General features: G+C 43.7%; 1 protein-coding gene across 4 annotated transcripts in view; it reads left to right on the forward strand.

The window, feature by feature from the left end:
* The window catches only part of PRKCQ (protein kinase C theta), a 60255-nt gene that overhangs the window by 21435 nt on the left and 13631 nt on the right, over window positions 1–25189 (forward strand). For all 4 annotated transcript variants that reach the window (XM_064656555.1, XM_064656553.1, XM_064656554.1 and 1 more), the window contains 11 exons: window positions 3018–3217; window positions 5122–5182; window positions 7363–7525; window positions 8101–8132; window positions 8228–8313; window positions 9388–9517; window positions 10166–10275; window positions 10428–10551; window positions 12133–12308; window positions 15451–15624; window positions 25096–25187. In XM_064656555.1, coding sequence (XP_064512625.1) covers window positions 3018–3217; window positions 5122–5182; window positions 7363–7525; window positions 8101–8132; window positions 8228–8313; window positions 9388–9517; window positions 10166–10275; window positions 10428–10551; window positions 12133–12308; window positions 15451–15624; window positions 25096–25187 — 1348 coding nt within the window. The remainder of the gene's footprint in view (window positions 1–3017; window positions 3218–5121; window positions 5183–7362; window positions 7526–8100; window positions 8133–8227; window positions 8314–9387; window positions 9518–10165; window positions 10276–10427; window positions 10552–12132; window positions 12309–15450; window positions 15625–25095; window positions 25188–25189) is intronic.

Here is a 25189-nt window from a genome sequence, read left to right on the forward strand (position 1 = left end):
CCTGGGATAGTGGAAGTTGTCCCTGCCCATGGCAAGAAGGTGGAACAAGATGATCTTTAAGATCCCTTCCAACCCAAACCACTCTGTGACTGGGGTTTTTTTGTTTGCTTGTTTGTTTGCAAACAGAACTGTGGTAGATGATAAATGTGTTTGGTTTCCAAAAACAAGGAGTTTGATTTTGGGTTCACGCCAAAGGCTGTGCCTTGTTGTCCAGCCATGACGAAAACGTCACTGGGACAGAGGTCCACAGGGTTTTGTGAGTAATGCACATTGTCTGTGGGCACAGGGGTGTCACAACAAGGCCACCCTAAAGAGTTTCAGAAGCTCAGGAAAAATCTTGGACATCCTTTCTGTTTTGTTTTGTTTCTCCACTTGCTTATTTTATAAAAGGGTCCCTGTTTTTTTATGATCTAATCTTTTAAAAAAACCATAAACACCACAACCCCCTACACCTAGAAGTGTTACAGCAGTTTATTACTGATGACAAAACTTTTCAGAAATCATATGTGCCTCTGAGGTATAAAAAAAATCTGCCCTTTAAAAGTGGCTTCTGCCTTCACAAACCACCTGGCCTGGTGCCATTTCACCACCTGCCTTGGTGACATTTGCTTCATGAGAGATCCTGCTCTGTGTTTGAACTCAGCAAGCCTCCAGGAAAAGGGCTCCCAGCTGTAGTGGAAGCTGCTCCCCGGGAAAGAACAGTTGCTATTTTATTTTTCAGGAACCCAGGGTTGGATTAATCCCTGGCAGAATTCCACAACCGTCAGCGGGGATGCACCAGGGGTGACTGTCTGATCCCATATATCGGGCAGTTCATCCACATTCCAGGGTTTGTTTGTTTAAGCCTGGTGTTCTGGAGTGCAGCACAAACGAAAGCACTTGTTTTGCAAGTGGTGTGTTTCACATCTGTGGTTTTTCACTGATGTAGCAAAGAAATAATGGTCCTTACTGAGATTTCTGTTCTCTGGGGTGCTGGGTGTTTTATGTCTCATTTTTATCTCTGATTTTTTTGTGCTTTTGTTGAAAGAGTGTGGCAAATATATATATTTGCAAGCTTGATGTGAACGAATTAAGCCTGCAGACAATGAGCTCAGTATATGATTGCCTCAATCTGCTTATGTGAGAGGTCAACCCCACTTAACTGACAGAGGTGGATTCACCTTAGATTGAGGTGCTCTAAGATTTGGGGAAATTGAATTTCTGCCTAAAATTTAGCTGCACAGCTGTTCCTCACACCAGGCAGGACAAGGCTGAGAAGTGGTTTTATGCTGCAGGAATGATCTGGGGATCAGATCAATTCTCCCCAGGGAAGTAGTGGAGTCACTATCATTGAAAGTGTTCAAAAAACGAATAGACGTGGCAATTGGTGGTATGTTTTAGTGGGCAAGGTGGTATTTGGTTGAAGGTTGGACTTGGTGATCTTGGAAGTCTTTTCCAGCCTCGGTGATTCTGTGATTTCAGCTCATTTGTGATGCAGTGCTGATAGTCAGAGCCTAAAGCAGCTTAAATCAAGCTTATGTGATGGAACCGAGTGTAAAACTACAGGTGTTGGGTCGTGGGGTGAAATTTCAGCAAGTCAGTGCTGATTGCAGGATCCTGCAGGCCTTTCCTCAGGAAGCTACATCTCAACCTAAATCTATCTAGTGAGTGTAGTTTATGTAGAAGCTCTGGCAACCCTTTCTCCAGTGTACAGGTTGCCCAAGGGAGATTTTTGTTATAATCTCACAGCCCTGATATTTGTTCTTTCCCCAGCAAACATTCTCTCATTTCCTGAGGTGAATATTACACAATCATGAATTTATTCTGCTTTTCTCCTGCTTTCAGAAATCTTTGGAGCTTGTTTACCAGTTTTAATCTCTCCTAAAGATGTGGTAAAAGCCTCAGAAATCCTGAAGTTCCTGCCTGTGTAAATCAAAGCTGAGCAGAGGGAAGAAAACTGAATTAGTCCTCTCATCTAGGGAAAAATTTTCTCCTGCATGTCACCTTCCAGGCTATCAGCTGCATGTTCTTTTCCAGCTGGGTGGGATGAGGGAAAGGCTGGGATTATTGGAAATAGGAGCACAGTCTTTGGCAGACAGGAGTCATAAGCCTGCTGCTCACACAACTGCTTTTTATTCTCTTGTTTCTCCAGCTTCAGCATTTGATGGGTTGAAAATTTTCAGAGGGTAACTGTGATATAGAATTTACCTTGAGTAAGTTTCCAAGACTTTTACAGGGCTGTAGGAAATAAAACTGGTTCTATAAGACAAATAAATCTGGCTGAGACTTTTCACAGAGAAATGACTAGAGAGAACTCTCTGCAAGCCTCAGAGACAACATTTTTACATATCAACGTTTTAAGATGCTGTGAAGGACGAGGAATTAAAGCACAAGGAAAAGTTTGCTTGGTTTAAAACTCTGCATCCCTTTGGAATGGTTGCAGGTCAGCAAGACAGTTCATGTATTAATATCCCTTAGTTAGCTAGACTAGACATGTGCTCCAGCTGAACCTTAATCCTGAAGTGCACCCAGCTTTTGGGGGATTGAAGCAAACCTGTCTCATTTTACACTGGGACAGATGATCCACATAGCTGGTTATCTGTGATGAGATTCATGTGATTAGAAGTGGGTATTTATGGTGTTGGAGTCTGCATAATTGGTCTACTCAATAGATGGAGTCAAGGGTGGAAATTACCTTTTCTGAGGTAGGTGTCTGTATTTGGTCAAACGAACCACCCTCAGTCCTTTGATTTATATTGATTATATTCACTGGCTCTGAATGAAGTCAGTGTTCAGGCAGCCCAGATATGGGCATACACATGGTAGACATCTAAATTTAAGTGAGATTAATCCCATCCTAAGCTTCACTTCACATAGAAACCCCCTAGGACAGTCTAATGTGGTCCATTACACACCCTGCTGGGAGAGAGACTTTAAAGTGGGTAAATAACAGAGATCTGTTTCACGGGCTGTAGAGTGGTGGCCTTATAGCAGAAGAGAAGCAGGTCCAGTCAATCCAAACCACTTCTTCTTGACAGAGAATGGCCAGGTGTACGTGCAGAAGAAGCCCACCATGTACCCACCCTGGAACAGCACCTTTGACGCCCACATCAACAACGGCAGGGTCATGCACATCGTCGTCAAGGACAAAAGCGCCGAAATGGTTTCGGAGACCACGGTGGAACTCAAGGTGCTGGCAGAGAGGTGCAAGAAAAGCAATGGGAAGACAGAGATATGGGTGAGCATCGTTATCTTCCCTTGCAGGATGCAGTGGGGAGCTGCTGCAGGGTAGGGGAATGCCTTGTGTCCGTGCCAGGCTGTGACTGCCACCAGCAGGGCAGCAGGAACTGGCTGCCGTCCAAGGAATGATGTTTTCAGTCTGCTTGGGTGTGACTTGAGGGAAAGACCTGTCAGAAAAGAAGAGCGTGGCACATTTATATCACCTGCTGCTGCCGTGTTGAAACATGCCCTGTGCTAGTGAGGATTCTGGTTCGGGTGAGCTGTGGCCACGTATTAATCTTTGCTGAGGAGACCCACTGGGAACAAATCGTGATATGAGTGGCTAAACATGAGTTATTTTATGTTCTCTGGGGAAGCAGCTTTAAAAATTTAATCTGATGTCAGGAGACTGATTCACAGCTGCCTGACTTCAGAGTTATGTCAGAGGAACTCCTTTAAAATCGCTACAGTCAGAGTGGAGTAAACTTGAAGTAACAGACTTCGTAAGGATGCTAAATGTAAGGATCTGTTCCCCACTAGTCCAAGCAACAAAGTTCTTGATAATAGTGTTTAAAATCTACTATCCAGTAGTTGTGAGTAACAATGAACTGGAAAGACATTCTGAGAGGAACTGATATAGTGGAATTCTTTTGTTTGCATTATTTCTCATGACAGTTCTTAGGCTAAGCTGATTGGGTTAAGGAGAGAGTGGAAAAGTCAAAAAGGCCTTGGTCACTTACAAGCCCTAAAAACAAGATTTGGTTGAGATTTTCACATTTGGATTTGGTTTGATGCCCCAACCCTGGCAGTGTTCAAGGCCAGGTTAGATAAGGCCCTGAGCAACCTGGTCTAGTGGGAGGTGTCCCTGCCCATGGCAGAGGGGGTTGCGACTAGGTGGTCTTTATGGTCCACTCTGTTTTAAAACATAACTTTGAAGGAATTTGGATACTTAGGGATGGAATTGAAAACTAAAAGGCTCTGCTCAGCATTGATTCCAACCCCAGTAGCCTGGCGAGGGAGAGAGGGGGCACATAATCTGGAGTGCTGAGCTGAAGTGGATTTGGGAGACCCTGGTTCTGTTGTGTCCCAGCCTGGTGGCTCCTCCTCAGATCTCTCCACTTACTCCCTGATACAAGTTACACCCTGGGGAGGGTGGTCTCAGGTATCTCCAAGGGTCATGAGGAGAGACAATATAATTTTTTTCACTTTTCTGTGCAAGGGCACTCTTTGATCTGGAGGTTAGAGAGGTGACCCTGCTTGGGCTGTGCTGGAGATTGAGTGGGGAAGGCACTGCTGTGGCTCTCAGGCTGAAGAAATCCATGAATTTAGGTCCTTTTATACCTAGGCAAGTGGATTCAGATTTCCAAGGGCACCTATGGATGTTGACTTAGGTAGGTGGGAATTTCCAGGTCCAGTGAAAAGGTCAAAAAATGTGTCTGAGTAAGCTGCTAGCATCCTTCACAACATCCCTCACAGTGAAGTTAGACTTGCAGAACTCAGTGTCTAAAAGACTTCAGTATCACCCCTCTGAAGGCTGGGTTTTTTGAACTTTCTCCCATTTTCCCCTTACAGGATCCATAGGGAACAAGTTTTCTCTATAGATAGAGCAGGTCCTGATCTGGTGTCTAAAAATCTGCCTTCATCTTCTGTGGTTAAGTCACATCTCGTCTATCATAACGCTTTGAGTGTTTGGTTAGAGGTGATCTACCCTACTCTCTCCTACCCTGGGTAGGAGCAACCCTAAAATCAGCATTCATTGGTATTCATCAATTCCCACTGGGAAAAGGAGATAGCTTGAAGTCATCTGAAAGGATGAAGTCATCTTGAAATTATTGCTGTCTTGAAGTCATCTGAAACGATTTTTCCTTCTTTGAACGACTGCTTAATGGCCTTCTTTTCTTGTTTTTCACTTATCTCAACCAGCTAGAACTGAAACCTCAAGGGCGAATGCTGATGAATGCAAGATACTTCCTGGAAATAAGTGGCAAGTGATTTTGTTTGTTAATTGACAGCTCTTTTTCCTGGTCTGTGGGTGAGATGTGATGTCTTCACTAAAGCGGTGTCTATGTTATTAGTGATTGATTCATAAGAACTAACATAACTATTTGAAATGAAAACTCCAGAAAAGCAATTTTTACTGTGTGATGGGGATGAACACTGACTGTTCTGTGTTTTGCAAGGCAGATTTTTGACTGTTTTACCACTAAAATGGTAGGTTTTCCCATAACTTTTCCCATTATGCTAAACAAGGCAGAATAGAAACATAATGAGCCAGTTTACTTTCAAATAATTCTATTTTATGTACTACAGGAAAGACATTGAGGGGCTGGAGCGTGTCCAAAGAAGGGAACGGAGTTGGGGAAGGGTTTGGAGCACAAATCTGGTGAGAAGTGGCTGAGGAAGCTGGAGGGGCTCAACCTGGAGAAGAGGAAGCTCAGGAGACCCTCTCGCTCTCTAAAACTCCCTTACAGGAGGCTGTAGCCAGATGGGGATCAGTCTCTTCTCCCAGATAACAAGAATTAGGACAAGAGGAGATGGTCTCAGGTTGGCCCAGGGGAGGTTTAGATTGGATATCAGGGAAAATTTCTTCACTGAAAGGGTTGTCAAGCCCTGGCACAGGCTGCCCAGAGCAGTGGTGGAGTCACCATCCCTGGAGACATTTAAAAGACATGTAGCTGTGGCCTTGACAGTGTTGGGTTAATGGTATAACTTGATGATCTTAAAGGTCTTTTCCAACCTGAATAGTCCTATGATTCTATACATGTGAGATGTGCCATGATGTGCATTCTAGTGCAGATGTGAAGGCTGGGATAGAATTACTGCTGACAACACCTGAGTGCACTTTTGGTGGAGCTTTTCACTCCAAGAGCAACGCAGGCAAAAGAGGAAAATAACCTAGAGAGTGATTCATTTGATCAAGTGCAGGTTTCTGCTGCAAGGTGAGCCGAGCCTTTCACTGGGCTCTTCGCCTGCTCCAACTAGACCTCCAGGGATGTGTCAGCAGCTTGGTCACCCTGGATAGGGGACACACAGTCATGTACAGGTCTTCACCGGGAACCAAATCCCACCTGCAGAGTTTGATGTCCAAGTGAAATGCACTTTGCTTTCTTGAAGAAAATGGGTTGAATCTAAATGCTTATTCTTCTGTCTTTTTGTTGCCAAAATTCTCATACCCTCAGGGTGAAGCTATAAGGTGTAGATATCTAGAAGGATTAAAAAAAAAAATAAAAGCATAGAAACACTGAAATCAGACAACAGAATGTCCATGCTGATGTTTTCTTAACCATTCCTACCTTTAATATAGACTAGACTGTTGTTACCTCCTTGTGTGTTATGTCACAGAGGCCAAAGCATAGGAAATCTAAGTTGTGTTTGTGTTACAAATAGCAAGATCAGCATCAGATCACAGAGGGGACCATTTTCCACATATTACCTGTGTAACTTGCTGGGTAATGTGTGAGTGAAACAAAACAGAGATTGAGAAGGAGATCCTGCGTGCATTTGTAGACACAAGCACACATATAAGCACATAGGTGCACATGAAGTCAGAACTGGTTTGTTTGCTGTTCTGAAAAGTTTAAAGGTGAACTGTGAATAATGGCATGGACACAGCAAACAGCAAAGCAAATGTTGGCATTGAAAAATAACAAAACAAAATATCCTAGGAACATACATATGTGCTTGTGCACCAACCGTACATGATCACATAAGGGATTCAGTTAAATATCCACATATATGGATATATATTGGTATATATACACACACACACACGTGGGTTTGTGTGCATATATAAATAATTAATTATTTTAATGTAATTTCATATTTTTCATGGCATGGTTCTTTCATTCAAAGTTAGAATTTTATGTTCCACTTATCTCTTAGGAAATTTCTGATCTGCGTTTCAAAAACAACATTATGAATATTCAAGGGAGCTCAGAATCCCAAGTTTAAAGTAATTTTAGTGTAGGAATGGTAGATAAAAAACATCCAAAGAAACATCCAAACAAGCCTTGTGTGGGTTTCATAAAATGATATTTCTTTAAGTGTTCATTCCCATGAGTGAATCATCAGCTTCAGTCACTTAGTATGTTGGCAGCTGCATGTTCTCAAGGCACCTGATCAGGACAAGGTACCCTAATAAATCTTCTGCTTCCTTTCCCCCAGATGCAAAGGACCTGGCTGACTGTGAGACTGAAGGTTTCTTCTCCTTGCACCAGCGCAGGGGAGCCATCAAACAGGCCAAAATCCATAATGTCAAGTGTCATGAATTCACGGCCACCTTCTTTCCACAACCCACCTTCTGCTCTGTCTGTCATGAGTTTGTGTGGTAAATGAAAACAGAGCTATGCTTTTTCTCTTTTACCCCCCGAGACCAGTTCTTGTGTCTTTGTAGCACTTATGAACATGGCTTAGTGTTGGACTTGGCACATCAAGGTTATTGGTTGGACTCAATGATCTTAAAGGTCTTTTCCAACCTAAAAGATTCTGTGATTCTCTGATGAATATCTGCTCCTGCTGTCAGACCCTTGACAGCTTACGTGTAGTTATTGCATCACTTCAAGGATGTGGTTCACAGCTGTAATCCCAACTGTGAAAATTCCCTTCATTTTTTTATTATTTACAAATATTTTAGGGTTTGGCCAAATGTGCAGACATTTCTCATCAGTCCAGTTTGCTCTTTGAATATTGTGAAATTTGGTTTGTGAATATGTGCTGAAAAGGCTGTGAAAACCACAGAGAATCACTCCACCATTAGACTGAATGAAGGCAGTGAAATTAAATAAGCTCTACAAAGACTGATAAAAAGCAAAGTAATTTTATTGTCTTCCTTTCATTAATGTTACTCTCTTCTGCTGAGGCTTTCAGGCAACTCAGAATTAACTACTTCTCTGTTTATTTCAGGGGTCTGAATAAACAAGGCTATCAATGCAGACGTAAGAAACTTTTTTTATTTTCTTATTGTCATTATTTCCTTAATCTTTTCTTAAAGAATTCCTTTATTAACACCATGACACACTTGCTGTTGCAGAGTGTAATGCTGCCATTCATAAGAAGTGCATTGATAAAGTAATAGCCAAGTGTACAGGATCAGCAATCAATAGCAGAGAAACAATGGTATGTATTATTATTAGTATCATTATTAATATTATTGTTGTCATTTATTATTTGTTATTAGGCTGCTTTTAAAAACTTGAGTGTAATTCAGATGTCTCTATAAAACAACTTCTGATGAAGCAAAAGGTCCTACTGCAACTGAAAACTGTGATCTGAGTCCTTTGCTTTTTATATTCCCTGTGGTTTCATTACCTCCTACTTAGGATTTACTCAAATGCAGCTGCTGAAGAAGGCAGTTGCTGAATCAGAGCTGACATTTTTCTAATGCTTAAATACAGCTCAGAGGGAAGTCATGGACATGAAGTGGGGATTCACTGGAGAAAAATCTTCACTATCAAATGTTAGGCAGGACATCACACTGAATTTTCAGATCTGTACTCGAACATTCCCTTCTGTGTTATCTGGGATTTCCAAGCAGACAGTGGAAGATCTATTTCCATTATTATTTGCTTTATTTTTCTCATGTCAGTTTATTCTAAACTTGACTTTTTGGTAGGCAAAATGAGAACTTAAACTCTTGACAGTACAACGCCCTTTTCCTTGTGTCCTACAACTTCTCTTTGCTCTCAGTCCCACCCTGACTCTTCTTTTCTCCTGCAGTTCTTAGAGATGAGATTCATCTCACTTGTCTTCTGACATCTCCAGGGTAGATGTATCCAACTTTGTCATCACCTTTCACTCCCTATGTACTAAAAGAAGAAAACCAGGCTCTTCCAAGGAGTGATTCATGACAACAAATGTAGAGATTCATTTCAGGATGAGATGAATCATTTTTAAAAGTATCAATGTTTTTCCACTAAGCATTAGGGGAGTCTGGGTGTGTAGATGAAGGTCAAGCGGTTCTTTGGTCAGATAAAATCAAGCCCAGGGCTGAAATAATTGCCTAATTAATAACTGGATTGCATATGTTATTATGTTTCAAAATTTGGCTTTGTGTGCCTGAATCATAGTTATAGATAGTTTCTTCTTGATAAAGGATTAAAAGGCTGTAGACATCCTGTGGCACAAGTTTGGTTTTCCACGCGGAGCTGAGGTGGAGAGGAGTGAATTGCCAACATGGTTTTTCTCTTACAGTTCCACAAAGAGAGGTTCAAGATTGACATGCCTCACCGCTTCAAAGTCTACAACTACAAGAGCCCAACTTTCTGTGAGCACTGTGGGACACTCCTCTGGGGCCTTGCACGGCAAGGGCTGAAGTGTGATGGTGAGTGCCTGGTGTGTGTGGCACAAGCTGAGCATGGCAAGGGGGTCATTGTCTTTAGAGGGCTGCAATCTGAAAAGCCAGATCTCATTTATCACCCTTCTCTGCAAAACCTCCATGAGGTGGCATCCAGAATGGTGAAGGAGTGGCCTACAGGACTGCCCTTCAAGGAGGATCATTCTTCAAGGAGGATGAGAACTGTCCATATATAGAAAGGTCTGTGGTCCTCAAGGCTGAGGGGTTACTTCCTGAAGAGGCAAAGAAAATCAAAGAACACTGTTGATCTTCCAAAATCACCCCCAGTATGAACTATGCTCTATCTCCAATACCAGACAGACCTAAGACACTTCACTATCTTCATAATCCTACACCAGTGGGGAGATCCTGTTCTGTGATTACAGTTTATCTCTGAGCTGTAAAGTTTTGGTAGCTTGTACCTGCAAAGGCTGATGGGTGTGGAAGCACAACCCTTGGCCAGAAGAAGATATAAAAAAGTCTCTATAGAGAACCAAAAAATTACCTGAGTGCCATTTCATGAGGCAGTTGAGCTGTTTAAGTGACTGTTCTCTGCCCTCAGCCAAGAGCAGCACATATTCCTGCCCAACCCTTTATAGCCTTTGTTTTCCTGACTCCTCTTGTTCTTTCTTTCAGCATGTGGCATGAATGTCCATCACAAGTGCCAGACAAAAGTAGCAAATCTTTGTGGAGTTAACCAGAAGCTAATGGCTGAAGCTCTGGCAATGATAGAGAGCACTCAGCAGGTAAATCATTTGAGCCTTGAGATGCTCTTCTCGTAAGCAAAGACCTTTTATAGATCTTGGCTTTTGTGGGTCACACTCAAGAAGCTACAATGTTTTTAAGCTCAGAACATGACATTTGGCTCAGAAACTGTTTGCTGTTTCCTGTACTCCAGGCTCGCTGTCAGCGTGACACTGAGCAGATCTCCAGGGATGGACCTCTGGAAATTGGCTTCCCAGTACCAGTGAAGGACGTAACACCACTGCAGGCATTGCCAGCATCTACAACGGGTAAAAAAGGTAATTCCACCTGGTGATACGGGGCAGCAGCTCTGTTAATGTTTTGGGTGGTCCGTGGTTAGTTGGAGGTGACAAGGATGGGGAATTTATTAGCCAGTGAATCTTTCATGCATCTCTCCAGCCTAGAGCAAGACCACAGAATATGCTGAGTTGAAAGGGACCCTCAAGGATCATCGAGTCCAACTCCTGGCCCTGCACAGAACCATCCCCATGAGTCACACCATGTGCCTGAGATTATCATCCAAATGCTTCTTGAGCTCTGTCAGGCTTGATGCTGTGACCCCTGCCCTGGGGAGCCTGTTCCAGTGCCCAACCACCCTCTGGAGAAAGAACCTTTTTCTAATATCTAACCTCTGCCCTTTCTGATCTCAGGATATCAACAACTTCCCAGCCACATCACCTGGGCAAGGCAGATACCCTGGATCCCAATCTGGTTCTTTCTCTGCAAACATGCACTTCCCCTATGTCATCCCAACCTCTGATGACTTGAGACCCCAATCACCACTCCTTCAGCTAATGCCTAAACACTCTTTCTGACCAGATGCTTGAGCACATCTCATACCTCCACTGGCAATAATGTGCTTATTCCCTGCTTGGGACTTACAGACTTTTAAAATCAGAGAACTTCACAGAGAAGCAGAGCTATAAACAGGAGGTTTGGAGTTCTTCTGATCACTGTGGTCGATTTTCTTTCCGATTTCTTATTTTTGGGTAAAGGTTGACTTCCAGTAGCTTTGAGAACCAATGACAGATCCTCACTTCGCTCACCCAGGAGCTGATGTAGGTGTCACAGCCCTCTATGTACAAGAACAGATGTTAAGGAGAATAAATGAGATAGTGTGTCCTTTAGCCCCCAAGAGGAAATAAATTATGTCCACATCTGTGCTTAGTTTCTTTCTTTTCTGCAAGTAGAATGGTTATGCTGATGTGAATCAGTAAAGCCCCAGATGGTTTCACATCTGTTTTACATGTGGACCTGCTTGTCTGCTGAGTAGTGTTCTTGCTGTTCAGTATTTTAGAACAGTGCAGCAATCAGATAAATCCAGTGAGGGACAGAATCTCTCACAAATTCATGTTGTTATTGTTTACATCCAAGTGAATGGATGGTTGAAAAAACTCTGAGAATTCCACTCCAGGACAGCTGGAATGCTTGAGCTGGAATGTTTCACATGCAGAGCAGGGACCCAGCACCCAGTATGAAAATGCTGTCCCACCTTTTTGTCTGGACCACATTTCATGGGACCACATCAAAATGGCAACCAGCAAGAAGGACCAAAGAAGACAGGTGGCCAGAAATTAAGGGTTTGGTCATGTTTTGCTGCCATAAAACAAAAAAACATATGAAGGAGTTCGTAAAGCGGTTTGTAAAGTAATGTAGCTGAAGAAGATGGAATTCCACTGGAGTAAAAATTCCTCTAGAGAGAAAGCAGTGTGGGAGCAGAGTCAATGTACTTAGATCTGGCCACCACATTTCTATTTGTTTGAAATACCCTTTTAAACCTCTAAGAACCTCTCTAAGTGTTCTGGGGATTTTCTGCTCATTTCCAGGGGTTTATTTGTATGCTTTGATGTGTGTTGCAGAGCCACAAGGCATCTCCTGGGAGACTCCGGTGGAGGGCACAATGAAGGGGGAGGCTCTGATAGAGACAGACTTGGGAGAACAGTCCCAGGAGCAGCAAGAGCACCAAGTGCAGTTAAAACTGACCATTGAAGATTTTGTCCTGCACAAGATGCTGGGGAAGGGCAGTTTTGGCAAGGTAAGCCAAAGGGGACTGAGACACCACTGCATATGTTTGAATGTTGCTTTTTATGGCATGAAATAGGCTGTGGTTTGAAGGTCACTTAGGAAAAAACATAGAGTTATAGATGTCATAATTTAGGTCGAAAAAGATCTCAAAGATCATCAAGTCCAACCAAGCCCACTACTAAACCAAGTCCCCAAATGCCACATCTGCATGTCTTTTGAACACTTCCAGGGATAGTGACTCCATCACTGCCCTGAGCAGTCTGTTCCAATGCCTGGCCAACCTTTTAGTGAAGTAATTTTTCCTAATAACTAATATAAAGCTCCTCTCGCACAACTTGAGGCCATTTCTTCTTGTCCTGTCCCTTGTTCCCTGGGAGCAGAGCCCAACCTCTGCCTGGCTGCACACTCCTGTCAGGGAGTTGTAGAGAGTGAGAAGGTCCCCCCTGAGCCTCCTTTTCTCCAGGCTGAGCAACCCCAGCTCCCTCAGCCACTCCTGGTGCTCCAGCCCGTTCCCCAGCTCCGTTCCCTTCTCTCTCACTCCAGCACCTCAACGTCTTTCTTGTGGGGAGTCCAAAACTGCACCCAGGATTAGAGGTGGGGCCTCTACAGTGGCCAGTATAGGTCACTGCCCTGGTCCTGCTGGCCACACTGTCACTGATAAATCTTCAAGCCTTCAAAGAATCCTTGCCCTGGCATCGCTGAATCTTGGACTCTGTCTTCTCCTTGCTTAAGACAAAGATCTTCTCCCTGTCCCACTAGTTACTGTCCCATGATTGCCCATGACAGGAGAGGAAATCCCCAAGTAAATCTGAAACTTCCCCTTCTCTGTGGGTTAATGGCTCCTGTGCATCCACAGAAAGCTGATGGGAAAGATCTCAGTGCTGTCCCCCTTCCCGCAGCTACTTCTGCCAGCTCAGTGAGCAAACTCAGAGGGAGATGGAAGCATTAGCTGACAAGCTGAGAGTGGATCCTCTCTCGTCTCCAGAGCAGCAGGTCCCCAGCTGGGAACAATAACTGCTCTTTCCCAGCTCCGATCTGTGCTGGAGCGTGAAGCAATTTTTACAACAGCCAAGAATTTGTGCTTTAGAAACAAGAACCACCTGTTTTCAACAGATACATTAATCTTGATGAATTATGGACTGCTCCTCCTTCTTGCAGATATTCCCTGGAAGGGTACTCACGTTATTCAGCGCCAGCACAGAGCTGCAAAAAGCAATTTCAGGGGAACTCATTATTGTATTTTCACAGCCAGTAAGGAAAAGGAGTATCATTATGTATCACATTGCTTACATCCCACATCTTTGCAAGGTGGAAACTGTGCTTTAAACAAAGAGCTGCTTTTTGCCTGCTAAGTGATCTGGAGCAATTCCTGCAGCCATTTCTTAAACTGGGAAAATATCTCATGTGTTGGCTTTTCACACTTGAAAATCATAGGCACATAGAATGGTTTGGGTTGGAGGGGATATTAAAGACCATTTAACTCCAACCCCCTTGCCATGGGTAGGGACACTTTCCACTAGGGACACTTTCCACTAGAAGGTGACATGTCTACAGTTTGCATGGGAACCAGAGCTGAGGCATCTCAGAGCTAAACCAGAATACCCCAAACCCCACAGCCCAGATTAACTTGGACTCAAGAGAAGAGAAGTCATAGAAACACTTTTATTGGAAGAAAGGGACCTGTGGAGATCCTCTAGTCCAAACCACTGCTCCAGACAGGTCTAATGAGATGAGGTTGCTCAGGTGTTTTCTAGTCCAGTTTGAATACCTCCACTGAAGTAGATTCTGTACCTTGTTTTAGCCCTCATACTAACATGGACTCTCCAAGCCTGCAAGCATCTGTGTTTCCCTGCAGTGCACCATGTGGGTGTGCAGAGGATGGGCTATTTCATGCCTGTCTGCAACAAAACTCACCCACGAGTTTCCTGTGTAGGTGTCGCTCCTGGTGCCCTCATTTGCTTGGAGCAAGATTCACTTCCCCATAGAGGGGACAGGGTGTGCAGATCTCAGTGCCTGGGTGGTCTCCCCAGCTCTGCGTGGACCAGGGAGGTTGAGGACCAGATGCACAGCCTCTGCATGAGGTCTGGCATTGCCTACCTGCCCCTTGGAAGTCACAGCACGCGTCACAACTGTGGCGTGTTCCCCAGTTTCCCCACGGGAGCAGTGCCCTGCACAAAAACGAGGGTAAAAAGGGTGCCTGCAGCATCAGCACTGTTAGCATTTCTGGTCATTCACTGCACAGACAGAGGGAGGCTCTAGGCTCTGCTCTCTGTCTGGTGCTACAAAGTGAAATGCAGCAGTAGCCAAAAGGGTAAATAAAACTTTTGTCAGGGCTAAAACATGTCTGAGCTTACTCAGTAGATAGTGTCTGGTAGAGAACTTCAAAGACCTCTTTGATGAATCTTACATATTTATTTAGTCTATGGAAACAGTGTTGACAGGCTGTTAGTGTGAAGATCAGGACTGGCACTGCCTTCCAAGGTAGACTTCTAGACTTCTTTGCTCTGTGGTCTCTAGAAAACACTTTGCTGCTGCTCCATGTCTCATTTTCACTGTCTACAAAAATAGATAGATGTTGTAACTCCTCTGGGATGTATTTTCCCATTCTTAGAGAACTCCTGCAGCAGCATGGGGCACCCAACCTGTTTGCTCAGACCTGCTAACTGGGAGGAAGAGGAGAAAGACACATCTGATATAGATCAGTCTAACCACTAGTGGACATTAATTTCCACCTGCTGAGGATCTGGTGCAGGACATTTGCATTTCAAATGATGACAAAGCAATACTCTGTTTTGTTATTTGAAGTCAGAAAACAGGAAATGTGTCTCTGGAGCATTTGCATGAGGATGGTTTCTGTTATCAGAAGTGGCTCTCTGGTATGTCCTGTCCATACAGGCATGTAGGACCCTGCTTTTGTAATCACCAAGAATTTCTCATCCCTTCCCAGGGCTCAACTTCACAAAACTATTCTGGGTGTGGGGAACAAACTCAAAGTCTACAAAATCTTAATGGCAGAACTGGGCCTTAAGCATCAGGTTTTTTAAGGTCTACCCTGGTGAATTCCCCAGAGCTCAGCTCCCACCCTCAGATGGTTGTGTTGCCTGCTCTGAGAGGAGACAAACACTCCTGCTGAGCAGCTGTTTCCACCCTAGGTGTTCCTTGCTGAGCTGAAGAGCACAGACCAGTATTTTGCTGTGAAAGCCCTGAAGAAGGACGTGGTACTGATGGATGATGACGTTGAATGTACGATGGTGGAGAAGAGAGTCCTCTCCTTAGCTTGGGAACACCCATTCCTGACTCACGTCTTCTGTACGTTCCAGACCAAGGTAAGACAAGGATCTGTCATCTTCCTCCATGAGCTGAGGGTGCTTTACTGCAGTACAGATACTTGGTGAAGGGCTTAAGTCTGCCGGATGTTAGGGAACAGTTTGACCATGAAGTGGTGCTCAGGGAAGGGATCTTCAGGTTAAGCACTTGGGAAGTGGCTCCAGAAATTTAATCTGCCTTTCCGTATGAACCTGGGAATGGGATAGAGCATCCAAGGCTGACTGAGGTATGCAGAGACCTGCTATTAAAATCTGCATCCCGGTACCCTGGGCTGAGGATGTTCAAAGGTTGCATCCACAGCCAGAGTAAAGATGTGCCCACCCGGGTGTTACCTGAACCTCTTGGACCATGAAGCACTATGCTGCAACAACAAGCCTGGATCAAAGCAAACTCAAGAAACTCTGGTTGTGGAGAATAAACACGCTGTCATTTACTTCTTTGCCCCCAGTAACAGGTAAATTGCACCAGACACTGGTGATGGAGGCTGCAGTTCAGAGGGGCAGCACAAAGCATCACCTGAAAACCTGCTTAGGACTCCAAACCAAAACTGAAGTGACATTTAAGTAATGTGTATATATCTTCGTGGCTCTACTTGCCAACAAACCACCAACTGATCAGCTTTCCAGAGCTTTTCCTGCAGCCACAACCAATCATCTTAATACCAAAGCATACACAAGGCAAAGAAAGAAATGGTGGAATTTTGAGAGGTTGTCTTGTCTGTTCAACCTACTCAAACCACTCCTGAAAGATGATTGATGTCTCTTAGCTCAAATTCAGAGCAGTGTCACATGGCTGCCTGTCCAGGGTTTTGTTAGGATGTTCCCAGTCCCTTCTCAGCCCCAGGATGCTCCCAGTCCCTACTCGGCCCCAGGATTTAGTGGCACAAATCACTGTTCAGAGTGTGGTTAAGACCTGCTAAGCAAGAGGCTCGCTGCTTCTGCAGGGTGAGGAGAAACAAATATAACCTCTGTGGTACATCCCAGTCATCTGTGGGGTGTGGCACCTGTTTGAAGACAGATTAAATTTATAAGAGGGAATGTCTGGGAACTGCTGTAGGGGATGTGACACTGATCCCAGGCATTAATGTTTAACCCCTTTGGAGCTGACAGGATGGTATGTCCTGGGAATGGATCCTTGCCTGGAATTAATTCCCTATTTGGAGGAGCTAGATTTCAGAGCAAAATATAAATGACACAATTCCAAAAGCAGAGAAAATCAAGATTTAATGAAGGAGATAATATATTCACAACAGTCACAGCTCTGTGAGGGAGCATTTATTCCAGAGAATGCTGCTTGTGCTGCCTGTATCTCCAGAGAGATGCTGGATGATGCCAGTGTCTGACTGGCACACAGCAGCTGAACCATGTTGTCTGTGCTCCAGCCTGGTCTATCCCTGGTATGGAAGCTGGAGGTCAGGTTCAGGATGGATAAAGCAGTGATAATCTGCAGCTCTGATTTCAGGCAGTGCACGCATGGAAGGGTCCACTTTCCTCATGAGTCCACAGCAAAAAGGTGAGAGACCCAATGGTGTCATGCAAGGAGCCAGGTGGGATTTTCTGACCCTTTAAGAGAAGTGCTTCCAGCCATGGCTGAGGAAAGGGAATCTTGCAGGATGGGAAAGCAATGAATGCCTGAAAAAACTGTAGGTTACAGGCTCAAAAACCAAATGATCTCTTCCTTCAGTGTCTTGTGGGCAGCACCACAGTACTGCCCTCCTGTCCTACAGAAAGAATCTCCATCCATCTCATTCCAACCCTTTATTCCATTCTAAGGTTATATAATCTCTCCATCTTGCCCTCAAGTTCACAGACAGAGAAGCTGGAATGTGGCTGCCCAGGCCAAAGCTGCTCTGGGCTGTGATTGATTTTTAGCTCATGTTTTTCTCCTCTGACCTTTGCAAGCTAAGCAGCAATTACTCAATGTAGGAGAGTCACCCAAAGCAGGAGATCTGAGACAAGCCATGGATGGGCTTTCACGGCCCAAAGGACAGCATGTCTCAGTCGGAATACCTTTTATAGCAATCATTTTAGAATCATAGAATGCTTTGGGTTGAAAGGGACCTTAAAAATCATCCAGTTCCAACCCTCCTGCCATGGGCAGAAGCCAGGGCACTGCTGTGTAGAGTCCCTGTCTGGACTTCAATATCAAAAACGTGAATTTTTAATTTAAAAAAATATATTTTTTGGTTTTAAGGTTTCACTGGATAGAAGAGTAGTTTCAAACAGAAATACATGTGTTGATGCATTTCTGAGTCTTTAATGCTCTGGCTTACCTGAGTTGCTTCAGGTATTGTGTGCCCTGGCAAAGGACAGTAAAAACAGAATATTCCTACACTGAAACAAGGGCCTTGGGAGTCCCCATGTCTCCAGAGGGGAAGAAAGAAGTTCTGTTTTCTGTGGACAGTTCTTGGAGCTCTGGGATAAGTTTCAGTGAGGTAATCAGTGAACACTTAAATATATAAAGCTTGACAGCCCTTCAGACAGGTTTTAGTAGGCATCTAATGCTCCTCTTTATTCCTGCTGAGGCTGAATGATCAGTGCTTCAAAACTCAGAATACTTATCTTGTTTTGCTACATGAGAACACATGCAAGCCCAGGGTGGTTGTGGTTTTTTTTTTCCCCCAATCTTTTTTGAATCTGTTTTATTTTACTGCAGTCATCTTTGTATCCAGATATTCAGCTGACATAATTATATGGTGTGAATTTCAACAATAAACTCAGGGAGCTACTCTGTTGTATTAGATTTAAAGGGATGCTGTTATGTTAAAGAGGAGGAAAAACATGTTTATAATTCTATGAAGTCCCAAAATTAGTAATGCCAAAACAGTGATTGGCATCCCAGTGCTTATGGTTTATTCTTCTTTTTTGCATCTCACTGATCTTCTGCAATAAAAATAGGCTTTCCCTTTTTGAAAGTCACTTTTATTTCTGTTTCTTTACTTCATTGACCAAGTTTTATTAACACTTTTTACCTAAATGCAAATTAAATCTTGAGGCATTTTGACTTGTAGCACAAAATAGCAACAAAGACTATTTCAACCCAAAAGAGAAGTAATCTTTATTGCAATTTAACAGCAAATATTACAGAAACGTTTATTTTCTGCTTTACTGGTGTGTTATATCTTTTCAAAGTCCTGGTGATGAGCCATTTTCACATGCTCTGTTGCTTCTACGTGCTTAGCACTGACTTTAAAGTCTCTTACATTGGCAGGAAGGAGAAATGGATTATAAACAGGGAGTGTGGTCCTAATTAAAAGTTCTTAGGCTCTAAAGTGTTTTCTATGAGTATCATCAGGAGATTTCTCATTCAAATGTCTCCTCAGGGGATACTGCAATTCCTGCAAAATTTTTCCAAGTGCAGTTTGAGTTTTCTTTTCTCTCTGACCTGCTGCTGAGGGACAGGGCTGAATTATCTGACCTGCATCAGAGTGTGTGGTTTGGCACAACTGTGTTTCACACCCACTGAATGTTCAGCTCCACTGCCTGGTTGTGCCATAGACCTTCTGAACAGCTCTGGGTCAGGCCCACATGCCCTTCCCAGGGAATGCATGGTCCTCTCTGACTACAGCACAACCTAAATAAGGTGTGCTGGTCACGAAACAAGGTCTCCTGGGAGGTCAAACCAGATGTCTTTCTAACCAGCATCCTAATTTTGTCATTGATGAGGGAAGAAGGCTGAAAAATAGAGTACAGGGCATCACAGTAATTTTTTTCCTTGTATAAACCATCCTTTTCCCATGGGCAAACCATCCCAAACCTTGGTGTGCAGCCATTTGGGAGACACAATCCCAAAGCTACAAGGTCCATAGATCTCCTCTGGGTTTTTTGGGGGGGATATATCAGCTTGGAAACATCTGTCCATCCTCCTAGTATTTGGAGTATTTTGAGTTTGGAAAAATCTGATTCAAGGCTAGTTGGCCATATGTGAACCAGCTAATGAGAAAGTTGGGAATGAATTGGGGTGTTTAGGGGAGCTTTGAGGATTTTGCCTCTTGCAAGCAGCAGGCAGGAAAACTGGCAAGGTCTCCTTCAATCCTGGCCAAAATTTCAACATGGTTTAGCAGAAATAGCAGCATGTCAGCAGAGCTTTGGGACTCCAACAAGGTTGTGCCAGAGAAGGTGTGAGCAGCTGTAATTATAACATCAAATATATGAACTTTTAGCAAGACACTTCTGGGTGGTGTCAGCCCGTGTGCTGTGAACAGGGGGAGTGTATTGTCCGGGAAAAGAGGAGGACAGATCACAAGTGTGGGTTTTTTAAGTGATAGATGATTGACATATTCAATACACATATTCTCTTTGCCTTCCCATTGTCCAGTATGAGGAAAATCAGCCCAAAATGCATAAAGCTTCGCATGAGATTTCAAAAAATCTGCAGTGTAGCTGCTTTTTATCCTGAAAAAAGAATTACTTCTTAAAATAAAAATATTAATTTTTTTTGCCTATTTTCAGCTGATAAAATATTTATGTTTCACGAGTTTGACTCCTTTTCGTTAAGTTTTTGTTCTAGTGGTTTTTTTATCTGTAAATCTTCACAGAATCTTATCCTAGCCTTGAGAAAATTAGTCTTTTTCCAATATACCATCCAATACTGATAGGAAAGCTGCTTTCTCTTGCAAGACAGAGCTTGCAGACTCGACTTACCAGTGAGGGATATCTGCTCTGAGCTGTGATGAAGGTCTTGGGATCTCAGAACTCAGGTGAAAGGAGCTATTGCCAGCCATGTATGCACTTTTATCTATACATATGTATTCCATATATGTGTGTAAAAATATATTCATATGCTTTGTACCAGGTACATGGGCACACAACACTAAGTATCCCAAACAAGCAGTTTAACAGGCAGTTAAAAATGCTGACAGTGTGAAGATTAGAACAAGAAATAAACAGTGAGATCAGGGACTGGACTGAATTATTTGACAGCTCTAAGAAATGCTGCCATCTCCAGAAGATGGACTAATATTACACAGGAGGGGGGGAAAAGTCTTTGAACTAGAGAACAAAAGTAAACCTGGGGGTGTTTTGGTGCAAATAGCAAAAAATTAGAAATGTAGGTGAACTTCTATGGTCACCTACTAGCGAGGAGTAACCCTCTGTTTACTGTTCCTCATGGGAGTAGAAAACATTCCCTGCTTTTCCACCAGATGGGATGCTGTGATGGGATTGCAGAACACTCTGAGTGGTGTGGTGGAAAAGGCTGAGAGGCCTTTGACTCCCATCTATGGATGAAGTAAAATAAATCCAAAGCTTGGATAAGAACCCAGACTGGGCTGAGCTGAGCTGCGTGAAAAGCTGAGACAAGAGGCAGCTGCAGGAATTGAATCATAGAATCATAGAATTCTCTGGGTTGGAAGGGACCTTAAAGATCACTGTATCATGTCAAACCTTTCTCTTGGCCAGGGCTGACCTAATTCAGTGGGATGGAGCAGGATTAGGTCACTTAATTTGGAACCTTCTCCACATGAAGCCATGCTCTAAATTAGAGTAAAGCCACGCTGTCCTGCAGCATTAATTATTCTGATACTCAACCTCCTGGAAGCCCTGGGAAGAAGAATTTTCTCTATTCAGTAAATCGTGTTAAATTGTGTATTTGTATGGATGCAAGTGCTTTCAAATGCGAAGAAAACAAAATCTGAAAATCTCCGCAGAAAAGTGCTCTGGAGGGCTCCCAGCTGGTTTGAGGATTTTAAGAGCCTGTTAAAGGATGTACCTTCAAAAGATCAATTTAAATACTGCCTGCTTTCTACTCATTGTTTATAAAGCTGGAAGCATCTCTGATAGTGACTATTCATTCTCACAGCAGTTGAATGCAGAACAGAAGCAGGTTGGATTGACTCCATCCCTGCCATGTCCTGGAGAGTGAGGGAACAGGTGGCTCTGTGGAGAGGAGCTCAGCTCAGCACAGGTGCTGAGGGGCTGATGGGGCAGGGAATTGAGTTCTTGCAGTAATCAAAGCTTTCAGCACCTGGCAGGATTGACTAGACGAAGGAACTGCATTATTTTTTTGCACGTCCATGTCTGTGTGTTGTACAACATCATGTTGTGTGGTTCTGCTGCTGCAGGAGCAACACTTCATCCTCCCACACAAAGGTTTGTCATGTTCCCTGTGCTGCAATGGAGAAGGCCCCTGGAAGATGGTCTGGAAGTAGAGTATGGCTGATATACGGATGTTCTTATCCACATGGATGTGCCAATTAGTTTAAGAAGCGGCACACAGGCACACAGTGGGATTCCTGAGGTTATCCTGTGCAGAGACAGGAGTTGGACATCAATGACCTTATGGGTACTCAGGATTTCTATGATTCTATGTTTCTATAACTACCCTGGGACAATATCCATCCCTGAATGCAGGAAGTGCCTTTCTAGTCCTCCTCGAGCTCTGTGGCTGTAAAAGATGGTCCCAAGCTCTGCTGAGAGACCAGACTTTTTCCGTTCTGCTGTGTGAGTCTGGAACCATGGCCAGAAGTTTGCCTTGAGAATTTGCTACCTGAGGATGCTCCCACAGGTGGTCAGGATGTCACCTATCACACGTCTGCAAGGGAGAGAGGCAGGGAACTCTTTCCAAGCCTCCTTCAGAGCTTTGTAAGTCTCACCACTGAGGAGCAACATTCCTGTTTGTTTGGCATTCCAGTCATGCCATCCCAGCTGCCATGTCTGAGAATCATGGAATCATAGAATGGTTTGGTTTAGAAGGGACCTTTAAAGGTCATCTAATCCAACCCCCCTAGAATGAGCAGGGGCATTTTCAACTACATAATACCCACTTAACCCCCTCTGACGTGCCCCAGGTGCTGACAGACTTCAGAGCCTGGCAGGAGCCATCAGACAGCTTTCCCGGGACAAGAGGAAGTTTAGGTTGGAGCCTGTCTGCAAACACGTCCCCTGTGCCACTCTAACCCTTTAACCTCTGTTGAGCAACACTGTTGAGTTTTCAGTGGTTTCAAGTATGGGTCTTGCCACTTCCCATTTTTAGTGTGTTCTGTGGCTCTGTAGATCTCAGGCTTTGGAAGCTGACTCCAATAACTTGTTGCAGTTTTCCCTGCTTGATTACACCTTCCTACTCATAATGACGCACTTAGGGCTGATCTCAAGCAGTTCTTCTCCATGACCCATTCCAGACAACTGCCCTTTGCAAGAAGCCCCAGAGCAAAAAAGTCAGAGTGATGCCATCTCTCTTTCCAACAGTGTTTATGTACCACTCTACAGCACCTAGTAGGCCTCAGACTGCAGTACTAATCATGCCTGAGTTTGTGTCTGCAGCTTTACAGCTTAAGGCAGTTGAGCAACAGAGTTCATATATTTGGATGTGAATTAATCTGAGAGGTGGGCAACCTCTTTCCTAGGCTGGCAGAAGGGTGCTGACAAAGTCCCCAGTTTCAAGTTAGAGTCCCTGATTCAATTAAATAGGCACATCAGATGGTTGCTCAAATCCATGAGCAAACAGAGCACGATTGCTTGTTCTGCTGAATAAACTTGGGCTTCAGCTTGCACTTAAAGATGCGTGGTAAGGTGTAGCCAAAAGTAGTGGACTTTCCAGGGAAACCCAAGGGTTTTCTGCTTCCCAGACCACTAAAGCTGAATCTGGCCCATTTGAGGACCCATCAGGTTTGTTCTATCCCAGTGTGACACATGTGGCTGCTGGTGTGTTGGTGGCCAAACCTCATCACCTCCCTGTGTGCCTTCACAAAGAGCATCTGTTTCAGTATTTTCCTTAAAGGGTTCCTGAGCTCGCATTGTTTCCAAGATTTATGCATTTCTCCACTAAATTACCCATCTCCATTTGGCCCTTTTACTTGCTTAAACTGATTTACGTGCATAGCCCTCTACAGATCCAGGACCTTTAAACTGAAAACCTGCACCCATTTGGTTTAGTGATAAAATTTGTATTCTTTCCCCAGGAGGCCAAATCTGGCCTTGTGCTTGTTGGATGACAGGTGGGGTTTCCAATGAGACATCCGTTTAAATAAGAGTGCTGTAATTAAAAGGATCTGGCTAAAGAAATTTCACAAATTAGAGCAGACAGCTGTTGTTTGAAAGGAACAAGCACTGTTGGGGTTTTTTAAAATAGCCAGCTCTTGGCTGGCTGCCAGAGATACTTATATTAGATCTTATGGATAAAAATCTTCAACTGTTAAAAATATAAGTGAAAAGAACTCTATTCCCCCCCGCCCAAAAAAAATGTGATGGACAATAGCCAACACAGGGAAGGTATTCATAAACTTTATAGCACAGCCTAGAGATGACTGACTTCAGGTGTGTAGGGAACAGAGGGAGGCTTTTGAGAAATAAAAATACTGCATCCATTTTATTTTATTCCTACATTTATGCACAAAAGGTGAGATTACAAAAACAGAAGTTTGGACTGAGGGCGTAACTCAGTGCATGGATACTCTTCTTCAAGGAAAAGGTGCCCCTCCTGCTTTGTAGGTACAATTCAGCATGGAAGGGATCAGTCTCAACCAGCTTCCACCTTCTGCAGGGGTCTGGTGGTGAAGTTTTAGCTGGTGAAGCTGTGAGAGGATCAGTGTCATGTACATGAGCAACCTGCTCTAGTGGAAGGTGTCCCTGCTCATGGCAAGGAGTTGGAACTGAGTGGTCTTTGAGGTCTCTTTCAACCCAAACCATTCTGTGGCTCTATGATTCTACATCAAGGATTGAAAAGGAAACCTTGGTGATCAGTTCTGTTCGTTATCCAATATTCAATTCCATTATTTTTATGTAGCAGGAGGAGGGCTTTCCACTGCCCTCGTCAAGCAGCTGATGATTGCATTCAACTGGAGACAAAGACTGGATGTTCTTCCAGGCTTCTCTGACATACAGGCACTCAATGGGTATCCAGAAATATGACTAATTCATGAATCTTCCCACCAGCAAGTTACATCTTGCCCTGTTCAATAGAGCAGCTTTCAGGCATGTGCTTAAAACAAATTGCTGCATCTGGCCAATTTCTCTGAGAACTTGAAAAAGTCAGACTCTTGTGCCTCCACAGAAGATGTGCAGGAATTCGGGTGGCAACAGCTTGAGATCACTCCACTGGATGGATAATGCTCTGGGATGGGGACCAGAAGAGACCTAGTATTGACTTTTGCCTCTTCTACTAGTCCCTCTAGGAAACTTATCCATCTGTCCTTCTGTTATACAGGCACTGTAGAGTTACTCATCCCCTTCTAGTGTGCCTGGAGGTCTGCTGGTAAAAATTAACAGCATCAGCTGGTTGTTAAGTGGATTTGCAATGTTTGCTAATGGTGTTTATACAAATCAGAGCAGAGAGAGTGAGTATGGGCTTAGGAAACAAAGAGGAGAAATGAGGAATCTAAAAAAGAAACTGCTTTCTTTCCAAAACCCTCACAGTAATCTTTTCCTTCCTCTTTTTGAGTGCTTTGTAAGGGGTTTGTTGTTCAGGTTTTTTTTATACTTTTACTTTGCCCTTTCCTCCGCCCTTATTTATTCTCATTTTGTCTCATTCTCTAGGAAAACCTCTTTTTTGTGATGGAATACCTCAATGGAGGAGACCTTATGTTCCACATCCAGAGTTGCCATAAGTTTGACCTTCCAAGAGCAACGT

The sequence above is a fragment of the Pseudopipra pipra genome, chromosome 5, assembly GCF_036250125.1.
Source record: "Pseudopipra pipra isolate bDixPip1 chromosome 5, bDixPip1.hap1, whole genome shotgun sequence".
In the NCBI taxonomy this organism is placed as follows: domain Eukaryota; kingdom Metazoa; phylum Chordata; class Aves; order Passeriformes; family Pipridae; genus Pseudopipra; species Pseudopipra pipra.